The sequence below is a fragment of the Phyllostomus discolor genome, chromosome 6, assembly GCF_004126475.2.
Source record: "Phyllostomus discolor isolate MPI-MPIP mPhyDis1 chromosome 6, mPhyDis1.pri.v3, whole genome shotgun sequence".
NCBI lineage: Eukaryota > Metazoa > Chordata > Mammalia > Chiroptera > Phyllostomidae > Phyllostomus > Phyllostomus discolor.
In genome coordinates, this window is record NC_040908.2 from 7,760,807 (window position 1) to 7,784,277 (window position 23,471).

The 23,471-nt window shown below is 36.3% G+C and overlaps 1 protein-coding gene across 1 annotated transcript in view; it reads right to left on the reverse strand.

Annotated features, from left to right (window-relative positions):
- SMC6 (structural maintenance of chromosomes 6) overlaps positions 1-23,471 on the reverse strand; it is a 62,481-nt gene that overhangs the window by 18,478 nt on the left and 20,532 nt on the right. Inside the window, exons 7-20 of the mRNA XM_028515330.2 lie at positions 22,350-22,430; positions 20,881-20,982; positions 17,325-17,444; positions 17,143-17,241; positions 14,333-14,479; positions 13,862-13,950; positions 13,366-13,530; positions 12,791-12,969; positions 11,506-11,710; positions 8,577-8,691; positions 6,985-7,145; positions 4,119-4,254; positions 3,181-3,261; positions 1,972-2,142 (exon numbers count right to left, since the gene is read on the reverse strand). Coding sequence (XP_028371131.1) covers positions 1,972-2,142; positions 3,181-3,261; positions 4,119-4,254; positions 6,985-7,145; positions 8,577-8,691; positions 11,506-11,710; positions 12,791-12,969; positions 13,366-13,530; positions 13,862-13,950; positions 14,333-14,479; positions 17,143-17,241; positions 17,325-17,444; positions 20,881-20,982; positions 22,350-22,430 — 1,851 coding nt within the window. The remainder of the gene's footprint in view (positions 1-1,971; positions 2,143-3,180; positions 3,262-4,118; positions 4,255-6,984; positions 7,146-8,576; positions 8,692-11,505; positions 11,711-12,790; positions 12,970-13,365; positions 13,531-13,861; positions 13,951-14,332; positions 14,480-17,142; positions 17,242-17,324; positions 17,445-20,880; positions 20,983-22,349; positions 22,431-23,471) is intronic.

Consider the following 23,471-nt stretch of genomic DNA (forward strand, 5'->3'; position numbering starts at 1 on the left):
ATTACACCAAGATTGCAGGTTCGATTCCCAGTCAGGGCACATTCAAGAATCAACCAATATATAAATGCATAATTAAGTGAAACAACAAATGGATGTTTCTCTCTCTCTTTCTCCCGTCCTCTCTCTCTCTAAAATCAATCAATAAAAAGAAAATAAACTGTTCAAAGTGAGAAAAATATTTCCTATGCCAAGATTTCAATGACTGACTACATGTTTAAACTCTTCTCTCCACCACCCATCACAAAATGAACAAATGCCCTGAGAGCAAACAGATTATGTCTAGAAGCTGTGGGTGTGTAATGACTGCAGTTTCTCAGGAATTACTTTGTTAGCCAAACCCTCTTTGTCCTATAGTCACTGATGGCTGTGTGATGTGACATTACCAAGGAAAACCTCTTGGCTACTGGCTGATTGCATGCAGGTTAACTGAAGGACTCACCTCCTAGCTTTCAGTTATTTGCAGCCAAGGCAAAGAGCTAAGATCAAGAATTCTTACTGCCTTCTGCCCATATTTTCTGCTCTTGAACTTATTTATGGACTCCCAATTCCAGGAGTTGCTTTAGCTTAGAGGTCCCTAAAAGAACAGAACACAGCTTACTCTTCATCATTTCTTGTTTTTAGTTTTAAACTGTTTGGGATAAATAATTTAGGCGCTAATCCTTCTTCCTCTATATCATTTTAGCATATTTCACCATTTTGATTTTGTCACACTGTTCAATCCTTCACCCATTTAAAAAAATGTTTTAATCTTACCTTTGTTGTAACTCTACTGCTCTGATTCCTGATTTCTACCTTGTCTATTCTTAAAATTTTTCACATTTATTTTATTCTCTTACTCTATTTTCTTTTAAAAGCTAATTTGCCCTCTTTTTTACCTTTAACTTTGTCTTTTAAATTCTTATTTCCTGTAACAACTACTCACTTATTTGTCTGTCTCCGTATTTAATACATTTCCCTTCCTTGTATCTTTAATATTTACATATTCTTCTTAACCAGTTAGTCTATTTTCCTATCTTCTATTCTTATACAAAATAGGAAAAAATTAATACACGTTAGGTTACAACAGCAGGCAGGAATCCCAGCTCCATGGACAGCAACTACTGAGAAATCTACCACAGACAGCTACTTCTCTAACCTCCTCTAATGTTCTCTTCACTCTTTATTATTACATTTAAAATTTTTTTCAATAAACACAATGACTAAAATTTTTTATGCATGCAAATTCTTTTAAACTTTTAAAATATCTAAATACACATTTTGATTCACAGGGGATAATTAATTTTCCTGCAAAAAAAAAAAAAGGAGTACGTTAGAGTGATATCATCAAATACCCCGCTCTTCTTAAAATATATAATTCATTCTTCTCAGTGCCTTATAAATAAAATATGAAGTCCTGAGAATAATTAAGATATTCATAAAAACGATAATGACAATAAAATACTGATAACTAAGCTAATATACAACTTGGGGAGATTTATACAATTTAACTGTTGAATAATTTTATTTTCCTAAATTTGGTTTTAAAAAATGTGTGTTAATAAAAAAATCGATAGAACTCAAGCTGGACCGTGACTGAGACGTGCCCATAAACAGGACCTGGGTAGCACTGTGTCTGAAGCTGGCCTGGGTTACCGAAGGAAAGGCAGAACAACAGAAAGGCAAGCACAGAAGCAGCGTAGACAGACAAGACGTCCCTGGCTCTGGCTCTAGAGAACGAGGGAGTAAGAAAATGAAGAGGGGCCAAGGCTGTAATCTTCTGGGAGAAACAGAAACTTGGCAACTTATTCTCGTAAAGACATGAGCAGAAGAATTTAATTCTAATAGACCTAATGAGAAAATTTGGTTGACATCCTGTTTTCATGTGGTTACATTTACACGTAGCCGTATATTCTGACAGGGCAGTATCTAGCGAGTACACTGTAGGTATGAAACCAAAACATAAGATGCATAGAGAATAACAACAATATATACCTTAAGTGGATCTGCTTGCTCTGACAGCTGATTAACTTTCAGTTTAATTGCATTATACTTGCTTTCTGCTTCTACTTTCAGACTTCTAAGATTTTCCATAACTTCTTTTTCTTGTTCCATCTTTTCCTCGGCCTTTTTCATTTTCATTTTATTGTCTTGAGCTTCATCTTCCTGGTTACAGTGACAAGGCACAAACGGTTAACTAAAATACTTTTGTCATCAGGTAGGAAAAGAGTACAAACAATTCTGAGAGGAAAAAACTATAAGCTATTGGCAAATCAGATCAAAGACAAATTCACAAGTAACAAGAGATAACATTTAGGACATTTAAAACCATATTGTGCTTGAGATCATAATCAAAAGTAATAACCTTTATTCTGTCTACTCACTTTTCTTTCAAACTGTAGTGTACATAAATACCCACCTTGGTCGGACAATGTGCTAGAGACTGAGTAAACAAATAAACAAGACACAGTGCATACCTTTAAGAAACTTAAGTCTATCAATGAAGGGAATCGAAGCAGAAAATAAAAAGTGGAAAATAAGATGACTAATAAAAACAAAGACAGATTCTCATGACAGTAAAGCTCCACCGGTGCAGGGACTTTATCTGTCTTATTCACTGCTGTATCCCTCAGCAGTCACCACGGTACGGCACAGACACTAATTAATATTTATTTTAACAAGACTCTGCAATCTACTTAGTAATCTATTGTTTGCTGTAACTCAGAGACGTTAAGCTGAATATCATAAACAGCTGCCTGAAAAAAAATTGGAGTTACAAACATGTGGTTCCTTAAGTGAAAACCACTGACCCGGAAGAAAGATGAATGCAAGGAGACCAACCACAACGGACTGAGAGACAGCCATTGACATCCATACTGATCAACTCTGGAAAACACTCCACTATGCAGTTTGTTTTAAAATGCCACTTTTCAATTTTAAAAGCACAATTAAACTTTGAAGAAGTTTTGTTTCATGCAGGAGATGACAAAATCTATTACTATGCATGCAAGTTATATAAACAAAACATTAAGGAACTTGAAGGCCATATACCAGGTAATTTCTACCTTATCTGCAAATGGAGACAGCAGTCATAAAAACACAGCCTCAATGAAAATAATTAAAAAAAAAAGTGGAGAGTAGATGCTTTGAAACTAAATGACTATTTTGTCCTTTGTAACATTAAATTGAGGAAAAGAATCTTACCAAGGTTTTAATGTCTACAGACTGATGTTCTTCTATATTCTCAAGCTCGTGAATTTCAGAAATATTTTTTCTTATTTTCATCTGAAAGAAAGTATTTCAATTTTAGTAATATAAAAATAAATAAAAATAAACACCCTGGAAAAGTCATACACATACACACACACTCTATGTTACAAAAAAGTTTTGTATTTAATGAAAAAGACACATCATTATTAAATGAACCAAGTTATGTATTAAATCCACCATGATCATCCTCACTGATAATCCATTCCCACACAAAAAAGATGTAAGTACTCCATCTTCCCATTTCAAATGATGACAATGCTGAATCCACAGAGAAAACACTGTTCTGAAATATCCAGACTCAAGTCATGGAAGGATTACTCTAATCCAGTGGTTCTCAAAGCACAATTCAGGTACCTCCTAGGTGCCTCTCAAGCTTTTCCCGGTGTTAATGAGGTCAAAACTAGTCTCATAAAAACACGAAGATATTATGCACCATTTTTAAGTGGATAGGTTTGTAATTCTATGATGCATACGTAATATTGCAACAGATTGGTTGCAGAAGCTCACATGATAATTCAGCTGAGTTTTATTAAACCAGATAATAGGTATTTACTACAAAAACATGAAAGTGTCAAACTTCTTACTAAATAGGTATGGTTTTAGAAAAGATATTTCTCATAAGAATGTCAGTTATGTTAACAATTGATGAGTTAATTATTATTTTTTAAGTGAACTAACAAATATTCTCAAATTTTAATTTTTAACAATGTAAAATGCTGATAGATAAAACCCACATATGGGAAAGCCCGATTAAGACTGGAAAGGGACTTGAGGTCAGAAAGTTTGAGAACTCCTCCAACTAAATAAATGACAGAATTTTAAAAAATAGCTTGTGATAAGTTGAGAAAACAAAATGATGTATTTTTTTATACCTTTAAGTCTTTATAATGGAGTTGGTACCTTCTAAGAAGTTCTTCATTGTGTTTAATATCCTTTTCAAGGGCAGACAAATGGTGCTGGAGACTTAGTATCTGGGCCTTCTTATTCTCAACCTCATTCTCCAAGTGGCTTGATAGAGGAGAGGATAAAAAAATACTTTAAATCTTTTCCTGAATATTATAAATTCTTTGGATTTTCACAAAGGAAAGCTTGTCTTTAATAGCTTATTTGCAAAACCCTATTCAATCAAACCAGTTCTGTACTCCTACCAAGTTATTAATAACATGAAAACATTGATCTCACAACACATCTAAACTGGAGTCAAATTTACTTATTTCATTAGTAAGTATCTATGATATGATTTCTGTGGGACAGACACTGTGCATGTTGATAGGCAGAGGTAGAAACAGAATTGAGACATGAAGGGCTCAAATGAAAAAGAAAAAAGAATCAGGAAATAAACCATAACATTAAAATGAGAACAGCACACTATTTTTCCATAGAACCATGGGACAAAAGAGTCTGGGAGAAATGACCACTGAACTGTAGTCTGAAGTTTTCAACAGCTGGACCAGCCAGGGGAGAGGATGGAAAGAAATGCACAAAGGCACAGAAGGGCGGAAAGATAACACTGACAGCTCAGCATTTGCTATTGGTGACCAAATGCTATGAATGTCTGGGAAGTAAAGGGGAGGAGAGGAGGGCAGTGAAAATGGCGGAGGATAGAGTGAAGAGAAGCCAAGGCCCACACAGGCCTCCCGCCAGCTGCCAGCTTCAGAAATGATCTTTTCTGGCCTCCCCTACCCAAGCACCTGTCTCCCAAAGGTGTGTGCCTGGTGGAGGAGGACCAGCTCAGCAGTAAAAGAAAACTGCTCTGATGGACAGTGTATGTCATATTTCAATAAGATGCATTATTTTCCCACATATTAACATCGCTGAAATAATTTTTCAGTCCATGGTTCAATTAGCAGCATTCTTTTTATTGATATATAAAATAACAGAACATTTTAAATTTGATGAAATAATATAACTGTGCTGCCTTGCTGAAATTCTCAAAAGTAAAAAATAATCAATAGGCCTGGCTGGTGTGGCTCAGTAGATTGGACGCTGGCCTTCGAACCAAAAGGTCAATGGTTCGATTCCCAGTCAGGACATGCCTGGGTTGTGGGCCAGGTCCCCATCTGAGGGCACCTGAGAAGCAATTGCTCGATGTATCACTCTCTTTCTTTTTCTCTCCCTCTCCCTCTCTCTAAAAGTAAATAAAATCTTATTTAAAAAATCAATAATTGTTAGCTAAATAAATGATAAAGAAATTATAAAAGTGAGGAAAGGAGAATTAATTGTATTTCTGGTAAAAACGGGTCCAGATGCCAGAAATTTAACATGGTTCCTTGGAATTCAATAAGAAATGTTTATCATGCATAAATCCATTCCTTTATTAATAAATAGTCATTTTGCTAAAAGTAACCAAAAATTTACAAGGAAACGAACTTTGAAACTTAGAGCCTAAAGTAAAAGCCAACAAACAATATTGTTATTAAACATTTTTCTGAATATTTAGAATAAGTGTAAAGAGTCAGCACGACTTACATAAACAAAAAGACTAAATTTTATAACTTCCTTTTTTCTGGGTAGGACAAATTCTGTTGCATATTTGCAAATACTGTTTCTCCTTGGTGTTAATTACTTTTTACATGGAAAAGAGCCACGTGCTACCTAATAAAATATGTACGAAACCTCAGCTCAGCAAGTATGAGCTACTGGTGTGGGACAGACACATGTTCTGGGCACAGCCTAACTAAATAGCACACTCCTGACTCTCTCGCCCTTTACTCTGCTGTGTGTCTCCTTACTGCTCGACCGTGACCTAGTTAGTATCTCTTTGTAGTTCATCTCTGCCTTCCTAATACCAGCCCTAGGAGAGAGAAATTATTTTGTACTTTGTATCCTGTTGCATCTTGTGCCCAGACCAGGGTCTGGCGTATTAGGTATTCACTCAGAATCTCTTTTAAAGAACATAAAAAAATAAAATTTGAAAAACATACTCCAGAAAATTATATTAAAATGTTCCAGTATTTTCAAAGTCCAAAAGTCCACAGGTAATTTTTTTAAAAAGACGTTTATTGATTTTAGAGAGAGAGAGGAACATCAATCGGCTGCCTCCCATATGTGCCCCAAATGGGGATCAAACCTGCAACCTAGGGATGTGCCTTGACCGGGGACCAATCCCCTGACCTTTCGGTGTACGGGACGATGCTCTAAACAACTGAGCTACAATGGCCGGGGCCACAGGTAATTCTTAAAAATGATCTTGTATAAAGCAATAACCACACTGATTATTATAGTCTGAGAGTTTACTCCCACATTTTTTTGCACCTTATGTGTACTTTTGTAAGCATACATATTAATTATGGAATAACAGATTGATTTTTCTCTCTCCTTAAAATCAATTTTAAAAATTGATTAACAAATACAGAACTTGAGTAGGAATGTAAACCAGCACAGCTGCACTCTCACTGAGAAAAGTCACAGAACTAAACAATGGGCACACCTTTGTCATGGGTATCAACAACAGTCATGCAGCTCATTTATAATCTGACTTCTGGTCCTTATCTCCTGGCAGACAAGTAGCAAGTTGGTCAAGGAAACATACTTTGTGTACTTAGTCCAGAACACTTATCAAAGTGATGATGGGAAAACAGCCATCAACCTACAGAATTCTACATCCAGCTATATAATCTTTTAAGACCAAACAGATTACTCAAACTTCTTCATAAAGTAACTACTAATACAGTACTATAAACTGAATTCCAAAGGAAGCAGTAGAAATAACATAGCAAAGCTATACTGGACACCAACCTGATTTCAGAATCCAGATCTCTGCTTAGGAATTTAGGTCTTGTATATTCAGAAGAATAGTAACGTCCTGCAAAAACCTGATCACCATCAGCAGTAAAAGCTTCTCTACAATTCTTGGGTGGCTTCTGAGACTGCATTACTGCACGAGCTACAGAATTATTCTAAAAAACGGAGGAAAAATACACTCTTTAAGTTGTGCCAAAGCATTTCTGATCCACAGTTTCAAAATATTACCTGTCATCGTTTTAAGATTAAGTAGTTTTACTTATTCAAGTAAAATAATTCTATAAAACTAAATTAAAAAATTTAAAAAACATGCTTTCAAGATACAAAAGAATTAAAACTATTAATTCTTTAAAACAACACAGTAAATAATGCTGTATGATAAACTGATACATTTTATTTTTAAATAAATTCTACTATTGCTATTCACTTACAATTAAAAATTATTTTAAGGAACTCTTCACACAAAAATATTTACTTTAAACCAGTTCATACAAATCTTATTTTTTCTAAATGACTTTTATACCATAGAAATGATCCAACTGAACAGCAAATTCCAATAAAGATTAAGATACTAAAATATGTTGGAAAAGCCTAGAAATATTTAAGCCCTGGAGGAAGCAAAAAGGGAAATTAGGCTTAACTGAGGTCTTGTCAACCTCTGTGGGCACAAACATTTTCAAAAGCACTTCATTATTTTCTTCCATATATCATTCTAAAATATGATAGAGCCAGGCCCACCAATAATTGTAACGTGAACTTGCAATATATACACACAGATTACCAATACCACTACTCCTCAGTTTCCATTAATGAGATAAACATACACCATTGTGTTTGTCTTGATTACAGATTTGTTTTAAATTTCCTTATAGCTTCCCAGCAAATTTAGGCCAAAGATAAAACACAACATGGTGACTGAATCCAACAAGTATATAAAAAAGCACATACAGATGAAGAGTACATATTGGTTTTACAGCACTTCAATTCTTAAGAAAATAGGTTCTTTAAATACCAAGTACTTATTTAAAAAGTAAAATGATAATATTATGTATATCTGTAAGGATAAATAAAAATGAATTTGGCAGGCGATCGAGAAAGAACAAAAAATTTTTACAGTATCAATACATCAAAAAGATATTTATAAAATTATTTTTTTTAAAGATTTTATTTATTTATTTTTTTAGAGAGGGGGGAGAGGGAGAGAGACAGACAGACAGACAGACAGACATCAATGTGCGGTTGCTGGGGGTCATGGCCTGCAACCCAGGCATGTACACTGACTGGGAATCGAACCTGCGACACTTTGGTTTGCAGCCCGCACTCAATCCACTGAGCTCTATGCCTGAGCCAGGGCATATTTATGAAATTATTTTTGAAGAATAGCTGAAAGTACTCAAGCTCCCCAGGGCAGAAAACACACACCAGCAGCTCTGTATTGGATACAGCTTTTCCTACGCCGGTAAAGAGCAATGACGACACGTCAACAACTCCATGGTTCATATAGGAGGGGACCAGGAATTCACATAACCTACTTCAGTTTCGAAAATGTTTAAGTAACACAGAACACAGCAAGCATCTGGTCTTACTTTGATTAGCAGTATTGTTTCTATGCCTCGCATGTCAATTAGGCTGTTTGCAACAACTGCATTATCTATTTCTAAAGCTGTCAGAACCGTTGGGAAGTCTGGATGATAAGCAGCTCTAGGAGACAAAAATATGTAAGGATTAACATTAAACTTTAATTATATATAAACACACCTATATATTAATGGGTGAGTAGATGATAGATACTGATAAGACAATGAAAAATATCTGATACCATTTGGAAACATTTGATTAGGTTACTTCTATTTATTTAGCAAACATTTCTACGATGTGTGATAGGCACTGTTATACAAATATATGCTCATCTAATCCTCACAGCAACCATCAGATAGACAGTATTATTCTCTCCATTTTTTTTTCAAATGAGAAAGCTTCAGAGTTTAATAAACTCCCCAATGTCACAGAACGAGTCAAATGCTTGGGCTAAGATTTAAACCAGGGAATTCAGCTCCACAGCCCAGATTCTTTTTCTTCTCAATTAGCATCGAGTTGACATCTGATATTATATTAGTCTCTGGTGTACACCATAATGACTCAAAATTAACAGAGCCCAGATAAGCATTATGCCCTACTGCCTATTACAATAATTACACCTTTCTTAAATCTTCTGTGCTGTCATACATTAATATAAAAGTCAATTAATTAAAACACATTTTAAAAAGCTAAACAATTTTCCTTCTGAGATTAAAAAAACTAAATTATGAAGATTATTATGAAGACAGGAAATATGAGAAAATAGATATTTGTATGAATAGTAATTTGGGTTCCCTAAAGAGACATTCAGTCTTTCAACTAATATTTTAAACATCTGTGCTATTAACAGCACTGAAGAATGGACGTACAGGAGCAATGACTCTCTAATGGGAAAATGGTCGCGGTATTCTTAGTGCTTCCTTTGTCCTGGAATTCTAAACAATGAAAGTACCTTGGTATATGTAGGGCAGGGGAAAAGTAGTTTTATAGTTCTGAGTGTGCGAAACAGAGTTTATTCTTGTATTATTATTCACTATTATATTATTTTCCATACAAACAGCTGTAAACCTTTTGCCCCACTCCATTCATTATTTTGACATGCATTTACTGAGCACCTATTATGTTCACAAGATGAGGCAAGAACAAACAAAACACTATATTCTTCTCACCACGGAGCCACCATTCTACTGATGGGAAAGAGAAAATAAAGAAGTGATATAGTGTCTTTCCACACAGAAACGGCTAGGTAAGCCTCACAGGTGACAACTGGGCAGACACCTGAAGAAATGCGTGCATCACACTGCCATCCCAAAGAGCATTTTGGGCCCAGGGAACAGCATTTGCAAAGGCCCTGAAAGGTGTGTTAGGGAAGCCAGGAGGCCAGCAGCTATGGTGGTCTGAGCGGTGGGGGAGGGCTGGAGCAAGAACAGGAAAGCTGGTGAGATCGGGGGGTCCTAAAGGTGGCGGCAAGGCCTAAACAGGAGGGGAGTGTGCTGAGTACTTGGAGCAAAGGAAGGACGCCACCTTGTTTTACCCTGCCTTCTGTACCGAGCGGGGGTGGCAGGGAATCACAGGAGTCTGCTGCATCGCTCAGGCGAGATGTGGTACTGGCTTGAGTTAGGGTGGTTCCCACAGCAGTTATTAGGGAAAAAAAAAATATATATAATACACACACATACATATTTTAAGTAAAGCCATTAGGATGTGGAGTGACGGAGAGGAGTAAAAAATGACAAGTCTGGCTTAAAAAACTGTAAATTAAAGTTGCAGAAGATACTAGGAAGAGCAGGTTTTAGGGTAGAAATCAGGAGACTGGCTTTTCCACATATTAAATTTGAATTTCTACAGGACATTCTCCCACTCCATATGCAACTAACCTGTCAGGCCGCTGTTACCACAGCAATGTTGTCTGTTAGCACAGCTGAAATACCCCTTTTATGAGGTTTTAGAAACTAGGGATCGAACTAGAATTAACGTAAGGTCAAATTCTCATGGACACACAGAAAACACTTACTCTTAACTCCCAATCCGTATTTCTAGTATAGAAGCTCAAAATCACAATTCCAAAAGAGGACTTAACTACTTTTTGACAAATCCATTTTTTTTCTTGTTTGGCACATCTGGTAGGTTAGTCACTTCAGCCAAAAACCTAGCAGTCACCCTCAATTCTGCTTTCTCTTACATTCAAGTAACTAGTGTTACTGATTTTGTCCTAAATCTCTTTCAATCTATTCCATACTATCTATAATGCAAATGTTATATTTTTGCAGAATAATTCATGATGTCATGCCTCCATGCATTTTGCACATAAAATTTTATTTGCCTAGAAGGCATGTAACAAACTCATTAGTTAGAAGACTAACCATTTTTCCTCTCTTCTGTGATTTCTTCCCTAACCTACTTACTAACATTTAATTACTTCCTCATCTCAACCACAGCTAACCCTGTAATCCAATTTCATCAAAGCTGACAAGTAATACATTAGAAAATATGCACAAACTTAGAAGGACAGAGACCAAGCAGCTACCACAGAGGCCCCTGTAGGCACTGTGCCTTGAGGTTTGTTAGGGTCCTCAAGGAAAACAATCCCAGACAGCTCTTTACGGATCTTCCGAGCACCGTGAACAATGAGGGGCCGAGTTCTTCCTCAACACCCCCTCCTCCTTTGGCTGGGTCTGCACCATCTCCCTCATCGGCACAACTTCTGGGCCACACCGCACCTGTCCCAATGTACTGCCCCCCCCACAGTAGACCTCATGCAGGGACTTAAGGGCAGGGAGTATCTTTCTTATCTGCCTGAAATTAGAGAAGGGGCCTTATACAGTTTTACAAATCAGTACTGTAGATACGGTGAACATAAAAACATTTTAATTCTTTGTGATCTTGCATGTGTGATCTAATAAAACCAGAAACAGTGCTCAGTTCCAGATGCCTCACCTGTGTCTTACGTCATACATGTCATTCCGAAACTCAGAAACTATGATCTGTGGCCGTGAGGTCCCTGGTAAATAAAACTTTCTCATCAGTGCCTGAAGCACTCTTTCATCAGAATGGTTATGGCAACAGTAGGCTTGCAGAAGTCCCTTTAAGCAAGATTCAATAGCCAAAGCATGTTCAGGGTCCCGAAGATGAATGCAAGCTCCTAAAAGTGAGAGAAATTATTGAAAGGCCCACAAATATTTTCTTTGAAATATTAACATAACTATCTTTCTATAATAGTTCATAATGATTTTACAATAGTTTCATATAAAGCAGCTTAAATTGTATTGCCAATCTTACTTGAACTGAATGGGAAATCCCACAGACCCACTGAGTAGACTGGGCAGAAAACCCACTAAACTCTGTAGAAAAAGCTGGCCCACTCTAATGTAAACCAACAGTATTTTTCTATGTACATTTATACTATTCCAGCCTTTGAGTGGTGTTTTGACAATCAATCAAAAGATTTATAGACTCTTTATTATTTTCTATAAAAATAATTAAATATTGGAACTGCAGACTAACAGCAGGAAAAAAAAAATGCCTCATTCATTGAAATGGATCCTGACATAGAGGCACATATTTAAAGGGACATTACTACAGCACTTCATACAGTATATAATACTGTACTTACACAGTAATATAGCACTTTACTAAAAAAACAGGTTTATATTTACAGCCTCATTTTCACCTAATGATATACAGAATTAGAGATAACTCCTTAGGAGAATTCAACTGATTTTTAAAAATCTCACATATATATGAAGATAATTAAATAACCCTGGACTTTACAGTTGGAAGAGGACTTAAAAACAATGTTATCCATCCTTAATAGAAACTAAGAAAAAGACAAGTCATTTTATAAAGGTTACACAAAACAGGTGGTGAATGCTCTTTCAAATATATCTGGATGTCCCTGGATTTTCCTACTCATCAGTTATATTCAAGTTAGTTCATCTATTTGTTCATTCAGGAAAAAACGATCAGACTCAGATTATTCAACTCTCTAATTACTGTTTCTTTTCCTAAGTTCTTTTTGTTTTAACTGTTTTATAATTTAAAGATACAAAGGAAAAGTTAGAAAGTTTAAGTTGACTCATCACTATTTCTTAAAATATGTACAATGAAAATCCACACATAATTATATAGCTCTTCGATAACAGAGTTTTAAAACTAGACTCAATTAAAAAATAAAAACTTATTTCTAATGTTTATTACACCCTGACTAAACAGTGACAAATACCTAAGGGGCCTACAGGTTTATAGGTAAACTGCCCCCGTGTGTAAGCATCATCTATTGCTTCAAGGAGAGCGGGAACATGAGGGCCAAATCGCTTCAGTCGATCAGTTTTACTATCTTTCAGTTCTTTCAGTTGCCTCTGATTGTAATTCAGTGTATGTTTCACATCTAGTTCTTCTCTCCTAAAGAATAAAAGTGGAAGAAGAGAGCAGATATGTGATAGTTATACAGAAACATTCAGCCTTTTCCCATACTGCCTGTATACGGTGAATGACCCAGCTTCCCTAAAAACTAAAAGCAGATGACTTCATTTGAAAATAATTGTGTTACTAGAGAAAAATAGCCAGAAATCCTCAAAACTTAACACACAAAAAAAGATGCATTAATGATAAAGACTAGAAATCCTAGAAATTGTCCCACTTTACAAGTGTAAGAAAAGTCTCGAAAAAGCGATTTTAAAAGATCCCTTTTGTAGCAGAAACAAATAAAAAAAACCCATATTTTCTCTTTTCATAGAAAGAGCAAAACTATGATTTTCAAGTAACTGAAAAAATCACTGTAAGCATGTTGAAACTTACTTAATTCTAGTATGTTCTTCTTTGTCCTTTTCTATGGCTTGCTGGAACTGTTCGATCTCTTGGTTGATGGAACTTTCTTGATCCTGTAAGGCCTTTCCTCTCTCTTTTAACCAAGATATTTTTTTTTGCCTTTCCAAACGCTCAGGTTCCAAAGATTGGTCAGCACTAACAGTACAAAAGCCAAAATGGAAAATGTTAAATGAAAACTTTAACATTTAAAAAACATGTGTCTAAAGCCAAGAAAGAGGGTGGAAGCAAGGGAGGGAGGTAGCTTTGGAGGGGGTGGGGAAAAAATACGGAAAACTGTAACTGAACACCAATAAAATAATTTAGATTAAAAAAAGAAAAAGAATTGTAATTCTAAAATAAACAAATAAATAAAGCAACGTGATAAAATCCCTCTAGCAATAACACAGAAAAGACAGCACTGCATTTCACTTAGTATACTTTGTTAGAAAATGAGGTAACCATACAAACAGCAAAGTAACTATCTTACCTTTTTTTCAGTTCTTCAATTCTTTTGCAAAGCTGCTCATCATCCTTCTTTAATGCTTTATACTCACTTAGGGAACATTTATACAAAACCTAACAGAAAATTCGACACACTTTAGTGAAAAAAAATAAATACCCCATCCAAGTCCACTTTGCCAAGTCTTCAAATTAGAGGCGAATATAAGCAGGAGTGTGTGTGTGTGTACGTGTATGTATAGATATATGTATGTTTCAAAATATAAGCAGGAACATACATATATATATATATATATATATATTTGAAAAAATATATATATATTTTATGGAATACATTTTTAAAATATAGAAATGGCCAAATGCAACCACTACATTTTTTAAAGTCTTAAAAGCAACAGAAATTTCTACAAAATTACAAAATCTCTATTTTAAAAATGAACAAACAGTATTTATATTTGATGTGCAGTTGTTAATATTTCAGGTTGGACAACTCCCTCACCTCAGCATCATTATAGGTCTGTTTCTTAGCAGCAAGGTCTGCTTTCAAAGCCATACATTCTGGGGCTCGTGCATTTGTTTCTTGACTAATGTGTTCCAGTTTATCTTGAATATCCTTGTATTTGTTTTCTGCTTCATTAAGTCTGGCCTTTAAGAAAATAACATTGTTGGTTTTATTTTATTTTCCTTCAATAAAATTATATATAGTTCACATCCCAATAATAAACTTAATTTCATTCTAAAACTCAAGACATCAAGCAAGTAAGCACAATTATATAAAATACTAAAATGTAATTATATTTCAATTCCACATTTCCAACAAATGAGCTATCTTCTGGGAATACAAAGATGCCATAACAATTGTTTTCAAGTAACACAAAGAAAAAGAGACACAATTTAGCAGAGAACAGGCACGCAACCAATCCTCCAGTCTGAGTGCAGTGATGCTGCAGTCAGGGATGTCTATTTATAATTGCAGAAGCATAGAGAAAAAACCCATAGGTTTGCCGGAAAAAGGCAAGCCTTCAAAGGCAAGCTTTCAAAGCGTTTGAGCAGGAGCTTGAAAGATTAATCAAAATGCACCAGGAGAAAAGTTGGGGAAATGTGATAGAGGCAGATGAAAAAGCATGCAGAAAGGGATTAATACCCATTTTAAGAATTAAAAGTATTCTGGAAATTAAACTGAGAAGGTAGTGTGGAGAGATGAAGTGATGGGGTACAAGGCTCTTGAATTCCAGAATGATCGGCTTACAGTTTAACCCTCTCAAAAGCAGGGAGATGAGATACAACCAAATTGGTACAATAAATCACTTTGGAAGCACATGGAAGGCATGGTAGAGGGAAAAACTAAAGGCAATGGTTTTAGTAAGAAGTCAATATACATCTGAAGCAAAACGAATTAGGGGCCAGAATGGGACACTGAAAATAGGACTGGATTAGAAGGGACAAATATGAGAACAGTTCAGGTCAGGGGCCAACAAACTTTCTGTAGAGAGAGCCAGACAGTATACATCTCAGGACATGTGGGCCAATTGTCTCCGCCACAGCCATTCAATGAGACATGCTAAGTTTAAAGTGGAAAATGCATGTAAAGCTGTGGAAACAGGTATTTGAATGAAGTTTTGAGGATAAACTTTTGAGTAGGAGACATAGGTTATGGAATTGTCAATATACAGGATATTTAAACACAAGTTTAAAGTCTGCTTTAGACACTATCTATTCAGAAACCATCTATTTAATAATCACTCTATAATCAATAACCAAACATGTATTTGGGAAAAGCTTTATGTAAGACAGAGTAAGAAGAACCTAAATATAAAATTAGATAGCCCTTATTGTCCAGAAATTTACCACTTACTACATATAGTGCTCAAATACTAAAGCGGAGCAAACACCAACAGTTGTCAATATCACCTAGCCTCAAGAGTCTCCTTTTCACATTAAAAAAAAATTGTAAAACGTAAGTATCTATTATTGCTCAGATCGGACTCCATTTCTAGAATGGTGAATACCTAAAGAGGAAAGTAACTTAAGGCTTTTCCCTATGACAAGCTAAGAAATGGGGCTGAGAAGAATAGTGAAAATTTCAGAATATTCTCTCAGAAATTAAAAGATAAGATGACAGAAGTGGGTGGGGTTGAACTGCCATTTACTACCTGAAGAGGAAGTAAGAAACTCAGCCAGAGATCACTAAGTAAGTAAATGGACTACCTTTAGCATTTGTTATTTTTACATACTCATCAATTACCTTAGATGGATTAATGTCACATCCCTTAAAAGAAAAAGACGTATCGGCTTAACTTGGAGGAACACAGAAAAAAACAAGGCAGGAAAGATTACATCCTATACTACACACTCGGGGGACGACAAGTCCTAAGTAAAACAAAACACGGAGACCTAAGTCAGCCACACTGAGAAGCGGGAGGGGAGGGGCACTTCCTGTACAAAAAGGGGCGCGGGGAGCCCTCCCTCTGGCCTGACAGTGTGAGCAGTTCTGCAGGGCTGGCCACACACCCTCATGAACACGGTAAGACACCCACTGACCTGTCCATTTTGCTTTGTTGAAATGTATGGCATATGAATTTTACCTCAATATAGCTGTTTACAAATGGATAAAAAGGTGAGTATAAAGAGTGGATCTGCTATATGGTAGAAAGGTCCACGAGGAAGACCCCAACGGAAAATGACTGCCTTTATTTACCAGCTTCTGACTCGAGGCCCATGGGGAAGACTCTGGAATCTTAGATAAATGACACTGTTCCCACTTGGGCTCTTTGATCTCAGGCCGAAATTAACCCCATCAGGTCTAACAACTAACCCTACGTGTGTTTTACCCATATGAACCCCCCGAGAGTTCTGGGCCCTACAACTCAGTTCTCTACAAGCTCCATGTTCAGTTCCCAAGTCCTACATGACACGACACTTAACCTGAACACTATTCTAACTGAATACTGTCCTGCACTCCTTTATTCCTCAAGCCACCTTATGTTTCTATTCCTCAGTGAACCCGAAAGGAAAAGCTTCAGGCTCTAGCATTTCCAGCGGGTGACAAAGTACCACAGTTCACAGGCACGAATTTAGAGTTCCCCAGTGTGAGCGTCTACAGGCTGATGACATTCAAACAGTGTACTCCTTTTAAAAGAGAGTTCCATGGCAGTCCTGGACAAAAGTTTAGGTCAGCTTCACCTGAGTAGTAAATCAAATCAGACAAATATATAGGCTGAAAATGCCACTCTTGTAGGTCAAAAATAGTCTAATATCAGCAATCTCGTGATTCAACCTACTAAATCTGTAATAAGAAGCTGTAGTTACCTGCTGTTCTTCCAGTTTCCTTTGAAGTCTAGCAGCACGATCTTCTCCGATTTTGATATTATCTCTGATAGCATTCAATTGTTTTTCAATTTCATTGACCTAAAAAATTACATAGCAAATCACTCTGTAACCAATATACTCTGTATAACACAAATATAAGTGAATAATTAAGTGAAAATTACCACTGCCCAAGCCATTTCATGTTTCAAATATTCTAAATTAGTCTTCATTGTACTTAATTCAGCAATATTTTCGAAACGTTCTTCTTTCTCTAAACACTGGCGCTTCAGTTCAATAAGTCGCTTTAAAAAAAGAAAGGATGTATTTCTTATTAACGTGGAAAAGACAAGACTTTTTACAAATGTCTTTCTTCTGAATACACTACTAAACATGTACTAAAAAGGATTTGCTAGGAAATGATTTCTTTAAGGTGAAAATAAGAATATTTTTGTGTCTTTGGCATATTTTACTAGGTACAATAATTTTGTTAATTTCTGCACTATAAAAACATTCAAGTACTCTTCAGATGAGGAACAAAGGAACAAAAGGGTTAAGATGATCCAAGTACAAGACAAATCACAGAAGAGTTTACCATTTCCTCTCTACTCCGTATCTGATAACAGACCGAAACATTCTTCTGGGCAAAATACACCCCATACCCATTCCAAACACAGTGGAAAGCTCAGAAGAAACTCATTTCCAAAAGTCAAATAAGGTATAGTTTTAGTTATCCAAGTTCTCTCTTAATGATTAGTAAATGAAATTATCCAATACTAAGTATGACACTACCACAGCTTCTGAAGCGGCTTCCAGACCTTACGCCCTGTACACACGGGCAGACAGCCTCTCCCCTTCATCCATGCTTACAAACCCAATACAAAGGACCTTACAGTGTTCCTCTGGCTGTGTTTTCCCATCCAAGTCACTTCTCATTCTCCAGGATTACTTCAACCTATCATTACGCTCTTCAAACCTCATATACCTGCCACACGAATCCCTCATTCATTCCCCCGCCGCCTACTTCAGAGAATTTAATAGCCATGAGAAAGACATTTCCTCCAACTTCCAATAACCTTATCAACAAATCTGGTGCAGTCATCTCCTCCTGCTGCGGCAAGAAAGGTGGCTTCCTCATCCCGAAGTCCAGTCCCCATCGCCTGCCTGTACGGGGGACTCTGCACTACCCCTGCCTTCTCAGATGTCCATTAGTTGAACTGTCATCTCATCTTTTCATCTTCTACTTCCTCCTCTTCCCTCACTCCCTCCCTTTATCATATTTAAATCTTTACTTACTCATTTTTCCCACTCATAAACAAAACCACCACTACCCATCGCTGGGCACCACCTCCTCCAAAGGTCTCTTCTTTTCATCCATGTTTCATGAAAATTGTCTTTCTTCCATTTACTCACATTTTTAGTTCTGCCAATCTACCTTCTGTTTCTACCACTACTGAAACTTGTGTTGCCACAGACTTCTACCAAGATTCTGTCACTAAATACAGGTGTGTATTTGTCCATCCGTGTGGTGCCTGCCCCACAGGGCTACTCCCTTCTCGAGTCTTCCCTTCTCTCGGCTTCCACGACTTCCATAGCATTTCTAAAAGCTCACACCTGGCTGGGGCCCACTGTCTCCCACTCCTCGGTCTCATGCATTACCTGTGGCTTAGATACCAACAATATACCGATGACTCCCAAACTGTTACTGAGGCCAGGCTTGACTTCTGTGTGCCCAACTCATACCTCCAACTTCCCACTTCACATTACTATTTGAATGCTTTATAAGCACCCCAAAATTAATTTGTTCAAAATGGAATTCATCTTTAAAAGAAAATCATTTCAAAACTCTTCTCTCCATTACTGCCGCCAATACCCTGATTTACATCAGCATCATCTCTTTAGACAAAGATAACACCTTCTATCTCTCTACATTTACTCCTCCTGTGCAGCAATACCGGGCATTTAATTAACCGGAAAAAGTAGTTCTTATGAAGTGCACATGTTGCATAAGGAACTCAGCTACAGGATATAGGGAAGTACTTCTTAAACTTCATAATAAAAATATCTTAAGATAGCTGATGACAAAATATACCATGCTCAATATACCACTGAGCATGACTCAATATGCAAATATTTCCTTCCCCTAATGTTGGGTTGGCCAAAACATCCATTTGGTTTTTCCGTATGGTGGCTCTGGTAGCGCTTATTTGTCTTTATTTGAAACAATTTTGTTAGATTGAATTGTGCCAGCTGTCATATCAGCATGCATTTTTTAAAAACTTACCAAAATTGGTGAATTTTCATGTAGCTGTTTTAATATTGAAGATGGAAGAAAATAAGCAACATTTTGGACATATTAAACTATTATTTTAAGAAAGGTAAAAATGCATACACAAAAAAAAGATGTGTGCAGTGCATGGAGAAGGTGCTGTGACTAATCAAATGTGTCAAAAGTGGTTTTTGACGTTTTGTGCTGGAGATTTCTCCCTGGACGATGCTCCACAGTCAGACGGGCCAGTTGAAGTTGATAGGGATCAAATTGAGACATTAATTGAGAACAGTTAACATTACACCATGTGGGAGATAGCCAACACACTCAAAATATCCAAATCAATAAAGTTATAGGTGAAAATGAGAAATGTGTCTTTTATTTTACAGAAAAAAACACGACTTTTTGGCCAACCCAATACTAACACTGACACTCCAGAAAAGTATGCTACATATTATGAGTCTGTGGCTTATAGTACCTCCTTGCCCACCACCACATATGCCAAGTTTGAAGGGATGATGTGAGGAGTAAAAATAAATATGCTCATCCTTGCTTTTCGAGTTTTTGCTTAATGAACCGTACAACTATAGGCTTAATTTTAAATATACATTCCTTGAAAACTTGAAGTAAAAGGGTCAATGTAACAAACTAATAAATTTGACCTGAGTCAATCATTAGTATAATTCTGTCTCAAAAGAACAAGCTAAGAAGTTGCTAAAAGCTCAACTGGTGGTATAAAATTTACCAAATGACAAAAGAACAAGATACAGAATCACACAAAAATTGGTGGGACTTAATTTCCTGGATGAACAGCTAAAACGTAAACCTTACGACTCTGAGATCTCTGATTACCTAACAGAAGGGTGGATCTTCAGGAATACGAGGAAGGTGTAAGAACAAAATATAGCACATGTAAAAACAAATATAAATTTAAGTCCCACTGGCCTCCGTGGTTTCTAGTTCCCGCAAACTCGCACAGCTGCCAAGCTGGGATTTCTGCTGTGACAGCTGCGACCAAGCTATCAGAGCTTAATGTTGATGTTTTACTCATGTAACAAAAGAGCCATCCACCACATAAAACTGTGAATGTATATTATGTTTGATACCAGCTTGAAGCCTTGCTTATTTTCCCATCAAAAGAAATATTATAGAAGTTAAGCTACTTATAGTGAGAATTGGTGATATCTTACTGTAGAACCAATCAGCCATATATCAAGAGATAACTATGTGAGATACTGCCCTGCCCTTAATTTATATAGAGGAAGATGTGTACAGATTATAAAACAAAGAGTAAAGGTTAATAAATGCTCTGAATTGAAAAACCGTATTTCGTATACTTCATAGAGCGCTTTAGAATGTTATTACTGTTATCCAGATGGGTATCTATATATAGATCTATAATTTTACAATACTATTTGTAAGACCTTCAAGAAATTTGATCTCAAAAATAACTGCATTAAGTGTTTACAAACCTCTTCTCCCTGACTTATCTGCTCCTTTGTTCTTTCTTTTGTTTCCATAATGTATGAGTAATCTTCCTTCATCTGTTCGAGTTGGGTTGCCTTCATAAAAAACTACGTCAACAAGGAAAGCACAATTAGGAGTTTGCAAACATCCATGGAACTATAAAAAAATTTTTCATCTCCAAAACTTTTAGACTAATTATGTAAATAAGACATGAAAAACATATTTAAGCAAATATATATAACCACAAAGAACATGTCTTATTTTAGACACCAAATTTACTTAACCTATAGGTTAACAACTACATATTCATCTGTAATAGCTGGTTTAAAAAAAAAAATCCTCACCCAAGGACATTTTTTTCATTGCCCCCCCCCCCTTTTTTTAGAAAGAGGGAACAGGAGGGAGAGAAACAGTGTGTGAGAAAAATGTCAATTGGTTGCCTCTCACACTCCCCCAACAGGGGACCTGGCCTGCAACCCAGGCATGTGCCCTGACTGGGAATAGAACCAGCGACTTTTTGGTTTGCAGGCCGGAACTCAATCCACTAGGCCACACCAGCCAGGGCTTTGTTTGTTGTTTTTTAAAAAAGAGGGTGGGGGAGAGAGGGAGAGAGAGGGAGAGATTGGGGGAGAGAGAGAGAGGGAGGGAGAAAGAGAGAGAGAGAGACAGACAGAGAGAGAGATAGGGAGAGGGAGAGGGAGAAAGGGAGAGGAAGAGAGAGAGGGAGAGACAGAATGAATCACTGACGTGACAGAGAAACATCGACTGGCTGCCTCTTGTACATGCCCAGACTGGGGAACGAACCTGCAACTTAGGTATGTGCCCTGACAGGGAATCAAATCCATGACCCTTTGGTTAAGGAACTACACTCCAATCAACTGAGCCATGCTGGCCAGGGCACATTTGCACAAGTGTTCTCATGAGAAGAAAACACTTTTGCTATGATTAATACCATTGTGAGAGCTTATTTTCACTAATTCTGTCCGTTTTTAGGCAATTAGGGAAACAGAAAAAACATTTGTATGCTTGATCTTAGTGCATTATAAATTTTTAGAAAAGGAAATACTTAAATCCATGCAAAAGTTACACTGTTAAGTTTTAGTAGTTGTAACAATTTTGTTAGCTTTTTAAGTTTTAAATAATTTAAGGTGTAAAAGTTGTTGTGTATGTGTAGCAAATTATTCCTTTGCATTTCCTTAAAATTAATTTTAGAAAGTAACACTCTAATTCTCTCTCAGAATTGAAAGCTGAAAAGTGGATACAAGGATTTACCAAAAAATTAACATTTTTGGTAATGTTAATTTACCATCTTACTTAACAATTTCCTAAATTAGTCCTAAAATATTATTTTAAATAAGTGGCTTAATAAAAAAACCTCGATATTTATTGTATGGACAAGAATTATGTCCAGAATATATGCTTAAACTACGAATGTGTTTTTTTCATTAAGTTACATTTACTTGGTGCTCCTTACTTTGTATTTGTCTCCCTCATTTTTCGACTGTAAAAACTGCTTGCTCATCTCTTGTGTTAAAACAGAAACTGGATTATCCACCTGAAACAAACAAACAAACCAAAGGTTATTTTTGACTATATCACTTTAAAGCCTTAAAAATAACTGAACTGAAATATACAATACAACTGACCTAGGGTGCCATCAAGCAGGCTAAGTAGTAGCCAACGGTTAGAGCATTAGGATAAATATACAAAAAAAAAAGTTAAATGCAGATAAAATGTTTTACTATTTCATGACACTAAAATAGATACTATAGTCAAAACTAAATATTCTGCTATTACATGAGGGCACAAAGCACAAGAATTCTATGAACAGTGATTTTATTAGAAAGTTTTCATTTCTTTCATCTGTTTTAGAGAGTATCACTCCTAGCTACTGGGGAACCACCAGACAAGAGTGGGGACAGCCCCAGCACAGGAGCCAGCTGACCCAATATCCAGTGTGGGCTCCGTACTCTCCTATGTAGCCTTGGGCATGGGAGTCAGTTTCTCCAAATATAAAATGTCCCACTCAGATGCCTTTTCATCAGAATTATGACAAGTGCTATTTATTTTCCTTACAACAGTTTTTCAGATTTCCCATTTATTATTGTTTCTTCATAAAGACAGTGTGAGAGAAATGGAAATACTGGAGTCACTTCGACCTTTCAGAGGGGAAGTCATTTTAAATAAGCCACTGCTTGCATTAAACTGCCTCTGGCCAACAAGTTACCAAAGTACAGTTAGGATAACAGTAGAGTAACATTTCAAAGTATAGTTGAAAAAAGCTTTTTAAAAAATATTACTTGTTTCAAAAAGATCTTCTATCTTTGGTGTTAGTAACAAAGCAAAGGGTATGTTAGAAAATAATCCTGTTTCTAAATTATAGAACATGGAAGGCTAGTATAAGTGAACAAAAAAAAAAGTTTAAACTCCTTCATTTTACCATCTGTAAAATGCTGATTGTACTTTGTTAGTTTACCAATGTGTAAAACCTTCCTTTTAAGTAAAATTTTGGATCTTCTAAAATAATTTTTTAAAAATCTATGCAGTTATATACTTCTGCATATCACATTTTTCTTATTATACAGGTAGACCAGAC